The sequence below is a fragment of the Muscardinus avellanarius genome, assembly GCF_963383645.1.
Source record: "Muscardinus avellanarius genome assembly, chromosome: 5".
In the NCBI taxonomy this organism is placed as follows: domain Eukaryota; kingdom Metazoa; phylum Chordata; class Mammalia; order Rodentia; family Gliridae; genus Muscardinus; species Muscardinus avellanarius.
The window spans coordinates 90,486,141-90,496,023 of NC_137790.1; the positions used below are offsets into that span (position 1 = coordinate 90,486,141).

The 9,883-nt window shown below is 48.3% G+C and overlaps 1 protein-coding gene across 1 annotated transcript in view; it reads left to right on the forward strand.

Annotated features, from left to right (window-relative positions):
* Positions 1-3,711, forward strand: part of MCF2L2 (MCF.2 cell line derived transforming sequence-like 2) — a gene marked incomplete at both ends in the record, with an annotated part of 233,944 nt that extends 230,233 nt beyond the window's left edge. The window contains 3 exons of the mRNA XM_080696562.1: positions 3,098-3,177; positions 3,433-3,530; positions 3,579-3,711. Of these exons, the coding sequence (XP_080552688.1) occupies positions 3,098-3,177; positions 3,433-3,530; positions 3,579-3,711 (311 nt within the window). The remainder of the gene's footprint in view (positions 1-3,097; positions 3,178-3,432; positions 3,531-3,578) is intronic.
* Positions 3,712-9,883: the final 6,172 nt, after the last annotated feature.

The following is a 9,883-nucleotide window of genomic DNA, read 5'->3' on the forward strand; positions in this document are numbered from 1 at the left end:
GCAAGTGTGGGGATGGAACCCAGGGGCATTTGACCTCCAAGCTATACTCCCTGCCATATTTTTTATTCTTTATTTTGAAACAGGATCTCACTAAGTTGCAGAGGGCCTCACTAAGTAGCTTAGGCTGTCTGTGAACCGAGATTCTCCAGTCTCAGCCTCCTGAATGCTGAAATTACAACCGTGCGCCACCACGCCCGGCTTGTTCTTATTTTTGGTATTGGGAATTGAACCCCAGAGTATCCTGCCTCCAAGGCACACCTCCAGCCCTATTTTATTTTTTTTTATTTTGAAACAGTGTCTCTCCTAGGATGCTGAGAGTCTCACTACATTGGTGAGGCTATCCTCAAACTTGAGATCTCCTATCTCAGCCTCCCAAGTATTGGGATAATAAGCATGTGCCACCATGTCGAGCTCAGAAATTTTACTTTATTAACATTTTAGCTAATCCTCAGATCAAAATAGCAAAATAGATATTTATTATTATTATTATTATTATTATTATTATTATTATTATTATTATTGTCTTAGAGATAAGGAAGCAGATGTTCAGAGAGGCTCAGCTCCTTCCCCAAGATCACACCGCTGGTGAGTGGCAGTCAGACTCGCACTCGGGCCTGGCTGACTCCAGAGCCCCTTCCCCCTGCACTGGGTGGTGGGCCGCTCATCTGTGCCCCACCCAGGACTAGCCAGACCCTGTGTCTGGGGTTCTGGGCCCTTCAGTGCTGCCAGCTCCTTAGTACCTAAGAATTGGTACCAGGACCCCAGAGCCCAGGGCCTGGACCCGGAGTACACGGATGACTTAAGCTGGAGCAGAAGGCAGCGTAGGGAGCTGGGGCTGGATGGGGCAGGGAACACCATCTAGGGGAGGACTCGGCCTGGCGGGGCTCCTCACACACTTCAGGCCTTGGGCAAGTCACTGACCGCCATGCTGGATGCCGGGAGCCACCCTGTCCTCCCTGCTAACAAGGGCTTTGCCTGTAGGACCCTTTCTTCCTCCTTTCTTTGTTTCTTCCCTCCTTCCTTCCTTCCTTCATTTCTTCTTTCTTTCTTTCTCTCTCTCTCTTTCTTTCTTTTTCTTTTCTTTTCTTCTTCTTTTTTTGTTTGTAGTACTAGGGATTGAACCCAGGGGCATTCTACCTCTGAGCTACATTGCCAGCCCTATCTTATTCTTTATTTTGAAACAAGGTCTCACTAAGTTGCAGAGGGCCTCCCTAAGTAGCTGAGGCTAGCCTTGAACCTGCGATCCTCCAGTCTCAGATTCCCAAGTACTGGGATTACAAGTGTGTGCTACCATTCCTGACTCCTGCAGGATCTTTTCAATGGGTTTGGGGGTTCTAAGAATTCTGGGTGTTTTCCAAGAGTCCTGGTGAAAGGTACAGGGTGAATAGGGTATTGTCACTGTTATCGAGAACCCAGGGCCACAAGACAGGGCAACTTGAGACCCTGGAAGGGCTTTCTGTGACCCAACCTTCCCCATGTCACCCCTGCTTCTCTTCCTGAAGTAGAGCATAACACACTGTGATGGGGTGGGTCAGGGGAGATGGGTAAATATTCACACACCTATGGGTAAATATTGTCCCGCAGCTTTTGCTTTATTTCATAAATGTATTTATAAATGTACACTGTGTTGGAGTATTAAAGTTGCTTCTCAGCCGGGCATGGTGGCGCACGCTTGTAATCCCAGCATTCAGTAGGCTGAGACAGGAGGATCAGTTCAAGGACAGCCTCAGCTTCTTAGTGAGGCACTTTGCAACTCAGTGAGACCCTGTATCAAAATAAAGAGTAAAAATATAGGGCAAAGGTAGAATGCCCCTGGGTTCCATCCCCAGTACTGCAAAATAATAATAATAATAATAATAATAATAATAATAATAATAATAATAATAATAAAAATAGTTGCATCTTCCTCTAAGGAGTATAGAAAACTCAAATCTAGAAAAGTGGGGATCCCCATGGTGCCCCAGCTGTCCCCACCCTCACAGAGACACCTCTGCTGCTGTCTGGGATGGGTCCTTGGTCTTTCTCTCCCTTGTCAGATGCAGCCTCGGGAGGTGGAAGCTGGGTCCTGATATGGCCTGGAGGGGCCCTCCTCTCTCCAGGCTCAGACAGATCCTTATCAGGGGCCAGAATGGCCTGGATGACCCCTGGAATAGGAGCCAGGAGCCCCTTTGTGCCCTGCCCTGTGCCTCTCCCCCTCCCAGCTCCAGCCAAGTGCCAGGGCCCCAAGGAGTGGCTGGAAGGTGTCAGGTGTCTGGTGCCTGTGCTGCCCCCAACTCTGTCCACACAGTGAGGTGGAGTCCCACAACTGAGTCAGGCCTCATCGCCAGGCTGGGCCACCACCCTGAGCCATCCTGCAGCCCAGCATCGCCTGAGCTCACAGGCCTTGGGCCCTGGAGCCACAGCCTTCCAGCTCCCCCAGACAGTGCTGAGGACAGGGCTCTCTCCATCCTCCAGCCTCATCTGCAGATCCTTCAGGAAGACCTTCACTCCCCTACCCCCACCATTTGTCCTGGCATAAGGAGCCTCCAGGCTGGACTACCATGCTAAGGAGGAGCCTTGCGGGGTTCCCTGCAGAGCTGCATCTGGAGGATGGGGGTGGCACATTCCAGAGCCAGCCCCCCCATCTGTCTCTTACCCAGCCCCCAAACATGTGTTAGTTATCTACAGCTATGGAATAGAGTTCCCAAACCTTGGTGGCTTAAAACAACAAACACAAATAATCTCAGTTTCTGAGCCACAACTCAGCTCACTTCTCTCATGAGAGTCCAGGGAAGCCGTGGCCAGCACTGCAGGTCTCTGAAGACCATCCCTTCACCCAGGGTGCCATCGGCCTTGCAAAGTGTGTGCTGTTATATATTTTTGTTCCCCCCTGCCCTCCCCAGGCTGCAGGGAACCCCTTGAAACTCCCTAAAGGGCAGCCATCCAACAGTGGGGCCCCTGACGCCAGGAGCAGTCAGGATAGGGGAATGAGAGTCTTGCTGAAGGCTGGCCGAGCCTTAATGACAGAAGTTAGCTGCGGGGAAAGTGTCTGAGAGCGCGAGCTGCAGCCTGCTCCTGGCAGAGGGACATTCTCAGCCCCTGCCCCTTCCTTCCCCAGGGTGCTCCAGCCGGGAGTTTACCTCCACGGAAGCCTGCGAAGGTGCAGAGGACCTGGAAAAGGAGAGCAGCGTTCTGAGTGTAAGCGCCCCCACCCCCGGCCTGGCCGCGCCCCTCGGGCTGTTCATGGCGCTCCTCCCTCCCGCTCTCCCTCCTCCGGTGTCTCCCCCAGAGGCCTGGCCCAGCTGGCCCAACCAGGGAGCCCGGGTCCTGGGCCCGCAGTGGCCCGGGCCTCGCAGCCCTGCATGCCTGGTGTCTGTCCTAGCTGGGGCTCCGCGGGGAAGCCCAGCGGCCGGTGGGCCCACGGTGACCGCGGCTGCTCTGTTCACACTCCAGCTCTCGGGACTTTTCCAGTCGGAGGACAGTTCTGAAACCTTTTCCCTGGAGAGAGGGGGAAGCTCCGCGGGGGAGAGAGAGCGCGGCGACCCCGGAACGTGAGTGCGCGCGGGGGAGGGGGCTCGCTCGCCTTCAGCACCCCGCAGCCCCGGCCCTCCTCGCCCGCCCCCGACCCTCGCTGCAGGCGGCGCCCAGGGCTCGGCCCCGCTTCTCCAGACCCGCAGCTTGGACTTTGGGGCTGATGTTCTGGGGGCTGCTCCGTGCAATGTGAGCTGTTAAGCATCATTCCCTGGTACCAACTAGACGCCGCCCACCCTTGCACCCCAGGTTGGGACAATCAAAGATGCCTTGTGAGCTCCCGGTCCCTGGAGAGGTGGGGCGGGAATGGGTTGAGACCACTTGGCACCAGCCTCGGAGGAACCGCGGGCCTTGGCGCCTGGTCCCTCCCCTGGAGAAGGCAACACACTGTGGGAGATTGTCTAGTTTCAGAGTGGGTTCCTTCCAAATTAACTTCTGTGGGATTTGCCATATATTTATTACTTTTTGAATTCATACTCATTTTCAGTATTTTAATTTTTAGTCTTATTAGTTAATTTTCATTTATTTTAGCCTTCTACTCACTTAATTTTTTTTCTTTTTTTTTTCTTTTTTTTTTTTTGTGGTTCTGGGGATGGACCCCAGGGGCTTTCTACCCCTGGGCTACACTCCCAGACCTATTTTATATTTTATTTGGAAACAGGGTCTCACTAAGTTGCTGAGAGACTCACTAAATAGCTGAGGCTGGCTTCGAACCTGTGGGATCCCCCTGTCTCAGCCTCCCAAGCAGCGGGGATTACAAGCGTGTGCCACCACACCCGGCGCTACTCGCTTAATTTTATACCTTACCCGTTTATAATTATTTTATTTGCAAAGTTATCTAATTTTTTTGCAGTACTAGGGATGAAACCTCTGAGCTACACCCTCAGCCCTATTTTTTATTCTTTATTTTGAAACAGGGTCTCACTGAGTTGCAGAGGGCCTCACTAAGTAGCTGAGGCTGTCCTCGAACTGCTATCCTCCTGTCTCTGCCTTCCAAATGCTGGGATTACAAGCGTGTGGCTTAAAGTTATTTAATTTTTGAATTATCCCCTTCCCTTTCTCTAGTCTCTGAGGTAGGGGATACTTATTTATGTTTAGTTTGTTTTGAGAGTTATAGATTTTCAAATTAATTGGCTTATAATTACGTGTTTTATATTCTTAGTAATTGCAGTTTTGGGGTTATTTTTTATTTAATTGACTACTTGAAATTTCTTGAAAACTTTTGGGTTATTGTAAATTTATTTCCAGAGTGAAATGTTCTTAGTTTTGTTAGGGGTTTTCTGATTTATTTGGTTTCACTTGTTTTCACAGGATTTTTTCAATTATTTTAAATTCTGAATTGTTTATTTTTACATTCACTTATTTGTTATTTATTTTATGAATTATTTGATTTTGTCATTTTTAGTGTTTTTTTATTTTCAAACATTGTACTTTCTGAGATTTTTATCCTCCGAGTTGTTGAGAGATTTCATTTTAGTTACTTTCAGTTCTTATTCTAGTATTCCTCTTCAGTTAGGTCTTTGCCATTTAAATTTTTCTTATTTTTACTATCTCATTCAGATGTATTTTCAGCTATTTAGAATGAAAATTGCTTAGTTCAATGAAGAGATACTATATCAGTTATTTTAACAAAGAATTTAATATAAAAATTGTTATCCAGCCATTAGAGATTTGAAACATAAGAAGAAATGATTCTGAAATGCTGTGGAGATTTTAACTTCAAGAGGCAGCTACCACCCCAGACCTAAGAGAACAAAGGACAGAGGTTGGAATTATCACAACTCAGAGCGTGGAGGTGTCCCCGCCGCTGGAGTTAGTCTCCGAGGAGGAGGTGCGGTCCATGGCGCAGGTGGCTCAGGGACTTGGGGTCTGGGGTCCCTGCGGATGCAGAGCTCTGAGGAGGGGCATGGCCGTGGGAGCTGGTGTCTCAGAAGGGGCTGGATGGGCTGCTCATGTTGAGACAATGATGAACTGGACCACTGCTACTGCTGGTGGGAGCCACTACTAGGGGCAGGCTGGGAGGATCCAGAAAGGGCCATCTCCTCACCTCCTCCAGCCTCCAAAGCCGAGAACAAAATGGGCTGAGTGCTGAGAAGTCCTGGCCTGCAACCAGCACTCCTAGCTCTGGAGTTACCTAGCGTTCTTTCTGGATTTAGTTTTGGAACAATTAGGGAATGTGGTTTTAAGTATGCCCTGGACGTGGTATCTTACCGGTTCTGGAATAGAGTAGGCCAACAAGCCCCTGAGAGCAGTCTTTCCTCTCTCCTCCAACTCAAGAAAATCATGTCAGAACTCAAAAAAATCAACAGTGATGTGTCTACTTTGTTCATAAAGAAGCCCTTTGACTAGGCAGCCAGAAAAGAGAAGTGATTAAGGGACAGGCTGTTAGGGAAGACGCCTTGGAACAACTGTCCATCCGCACATCTGTCTTCAAACTTTTCAGAAAGTGAAGCTGTATTGATTGTGAGTCCACCCTCTCCTGCCCCCTTTCCTAACAACAAAATGTCTTTCTTGATAATGTGTGTCTCAAATTTGTAGGTTATTTGCACAATAAAAATTCTTCCCAAACCTGTAATCTGTAGCCTTAGGTTCTTCTACTGCATTATTTTCCAACCCACATTGTTCCAGTTTGAGTATAGAATATGTACAAATATACTCAACTCATCCAATACCCATTTCCAGAGCACCTCTGGCCTAAGAAAGGTTCTGGCACCTGCTGAGCTCAGGGAGGTGTGAAGATTAATGTCTCTCAGTCCAATGGGGGAGACAGACCTGGTAACAGATCATCACAACACAGAGTGACAGTGATTCTCTGGGGCACAGACCACTGTCGCAGACTTTTCCTGATGCTTTTGGAGCAGTCACGTCGGAGCTGGGTCAGATGGAGCCAGTTTTCTCCAGGTGGAAAAGGAAGAAAACCTCAACTGGCGGGGGATAGGACGCGCTCATGGACATAGGCCCGAGAAGCTTGCATGGCAGGGGAACAGGTTGACAGGGGCCACTGGGCCACCAGGTGGAGAAAGATGCTGACATTAAGGTTACCCTGGCTTTATGCAGACACCACCTCCTGTGGTCCTCACTCTCCCCACCCACCCATCCCTGACTCCCCACAGATGGCAGGAAGCAGCCTTGAGCACCCAGGGCTCTCCCTGCTCCTGTGTTACCAGCATGGGGATGTTTCTGGGACTCGTCCTGGCTCTATCCTCCTCCCACTGTTTTCACTTGTCCATTGGCGGGGAGTCTCTCCATCCTTCACCTCTTGATCCTGCTTCTTGCACTATCTGTAGGGAAGGAGGAGGCTGGAGGCCAGCCAGCTGTGAGGTGCAGATGACATCAGCTGCAGAGGAGGCAGGGAGAAGAGGGGCAGGGGACCGCTGTGGGGATCTGCTGGCTGGGTGAGCTCTGGGCAGAACCACTCAGGACCTCTAGCGGCATTCAGCAACCACAGTGCAGAGGGGCTGCAGGGATGCCGTTCCCAAAGGAGGAACCTGCTTTAGGTCTGACCCAGCTTGTGAACTGGGATTTTTAAAAAGCAGGCAGAGCCCTTTGCTGTGTTCCCAACAATAGACATGCCACCAAGTCAAAGACGTGGAGTGAGAGTTCCATTTTTGGGCTCTTTAGCATTCAGGGGTCAGAGTTCCATATTCAGGCTGTCCAGTGTGCCTGCATGCTTTTTTTTTTTTTCTATTTTCTACTGATTTTGTAATAAAGACTTGTTAAAACTGCAAAAGGAAGAAAGAAAGAAAGAAAGAAAGAAAGAAAGAAAGAAAGAGAGGAAAGAAAGAAAAAATGGAGTCCCATGCTGTCAATGGGGGCATATTTTTACTTCTTTCTTTCTTTCTCTCTTTCTTTCTTTTGAGAGGGGGGAGGTATTGGGGAATGAACCCAGAGATGTTCTATCTCCCAACCCTTTTTATTTATATTTTGAAATAAAATCTCACTAAGTTGTTGAGGTTCTTCCCAAATTGGCCTCAACCCTTTAATCCTCCTGTCTCAGCCTCCCAAGTACTGGGATTACAAAAATATACCACCACACCTGGGTTTTATAATACACTTCTAAACACTGTGTGTGTGTGTGTGTGTTTGAAAACTTATCTGGCTTATCTCCTCAATTATGATATACCTATTTCTCTATGAGAATATGCCAGAACTTCAATGGTTTTATATCTTAGCTGAACAAAAGGATCTTCAGGTTCTGACATTTGCCTTGGGAAACTCTACTTGGATCCTTTCAAACATATTTGACTGTTGATTGGTCAGCTGCTCACTGCAGATTTACAGCCCAAAGCATTGTCAGTCCTTTGGAGCTAAGCCCATGCCTCTGCCTGTCTCAATGGTGAGAAAGAAAATGCTATTGTCTGAGTTACCCAGACTCTGGTATTTGTTGTGGCAGTCCTAGCAAACTAAGACAACCATACTATAATCTTGAATAGAAAATATATCTCAACAAATTTGTAAGATTAAGTTCCCCCAGTGGTCCTCAGTACCCTCCAGTCCAGCCTGTCTCCCATCCTGAGACCTGTGGGCCAGCAGAAAGGACACAGACTTCAGGGCCACACATGCTATGATTAGAAGCTTAATCTGTTGTGTGATGTCGGGTGGTTTAGTATCCACATCAGTAAAAGAGAAATTTTAAAAATTTGCCATGTACATTTAGTTGCTTTATGCATGACAGAGTGCCAGGCACATAGTAGGGATTCCTTATATGGAAATTGTTGTTGGTGGTGTTGTTACTGCTATTCTCCAATTATTTAGATCCTCTATGACCTCAAGGCCTTTCCAAGGGCCAAACACCATGACGTTGTCTCAGACTATTCCATTCCGTATCTAGTGTGGCTCTAAGTAGCACACAGTTAGTTGATCGGTCACTTTGTGGCTTTTGTGTATCAATAAGTGTTTCTCATCTAGGCAGGAGACACATCAAAATTCCATTTTGAAACACACTTCAGGCTTTGAGAAGTTTACTTGATTAATGTGTCAGAGCAACATAGTAAGAAAAAAAAAGTTGTGGACAATGTTGTTTCTCAGAAAATAACGATCCTGGGCTGAAAGCCCTAACCCCAATCATCAAAAGGGTATCTTAAACTGGGCCTGGTGGCACATACCTGTACTCGGGAGGCCGAGACAAGAGGATCACAGATTCAAGACCAGCCTCAGTGACTTAACAAGACTCTGAGCAACCTAGTGAGATTGTTTCAAAATAGGTGGGGTTTTTTTTGTACTGGGGATTGAACTCAGAGGCTTTCTACCTTTGAGCTACACCCACAGGCCTATTTTTATTTTTTATTTTGAAATAGGGTCTCACTAAGTTAAAAAGGACCTCACTAAGTAGCTGAGGCTGGCCAAGAACCTGAGATCTTTCTGTCTCAGCCTCCCAAGTACCGGGAGTACAAGCATGCACCATCACACCTGGCTAAAACAAAAAAAAATTTTTAATGGCTGGGAGTGTAATTCAGAGGTAGAATGCCCTTTAGATTCAAGCCCCAGTAACACACACACACACACACACGCACACGCGCACACACACACACACACACACACACACACACACAGCATCTTAGTACTTACACATGTATCCATTCATGGCCCTGAGCTAGATCATAATTTATTTTCTAATTAAGAGAAGAAGGACAGTAAACATGAAAAGATTGCCTTTCAAAGATACTGAGTATTTTGGAATTTGGGGTTTATAAAACTACCTGGGTATAGGAGGTATTATCCCAATTACAAAGCAGAAGAAACCAAGACACAGAGAAGTTACCCAAGCTACCCAAGGTCACTCAGCTGCAGTGTTGGCAGAGTCAGCTGAAACCCAGATCGCCCCAGGTTTTAAGTTCAAGCTCTTGATCTGCGGTGGGGCTGCCTCAGACTGCAGAGGTGAGAGCTCCAGGCAGTGTTTTAAAGCTTCTGCTCAACCCAGACTGGTTCTCTCCCAGCTGACATGGATGTCTGGGCTTACAGTACCCATCAACAGAGAAAAAGGAGAACCAAGCTAAGAGTGAAGTCACTGCCACAGGCCCAGGCCTACCACAGAGAAATGATCCCAGACCCCTGCACCAGGCCCCACCCACGTCCCCGCCCCCAGCAACTCTGGCCAGGGAGGAGGGAAGCGCCTGCCTTCCCACAAAGGGCTGCTTGTGGTTTCCCTCACACTTGGGCGGGCCTTTCAGCTACTTCTCATAACGCAAGTGACTTTGGTTTCTCTGCCACAAGTGGAGGCAGGCAAGGAGCTGGGACTTTCTAGGTGTTCTGAGGCCCTGCCTGGAATTAGCATCGTGTGAGCTGAGCAGCGTGGAAGGCCCAATACCGTGCCCAGCCCAGCGCAGAGCAGCGGACACCCTTGGCCCCAGGCTGTCCCTCTTTGCTCACCAGC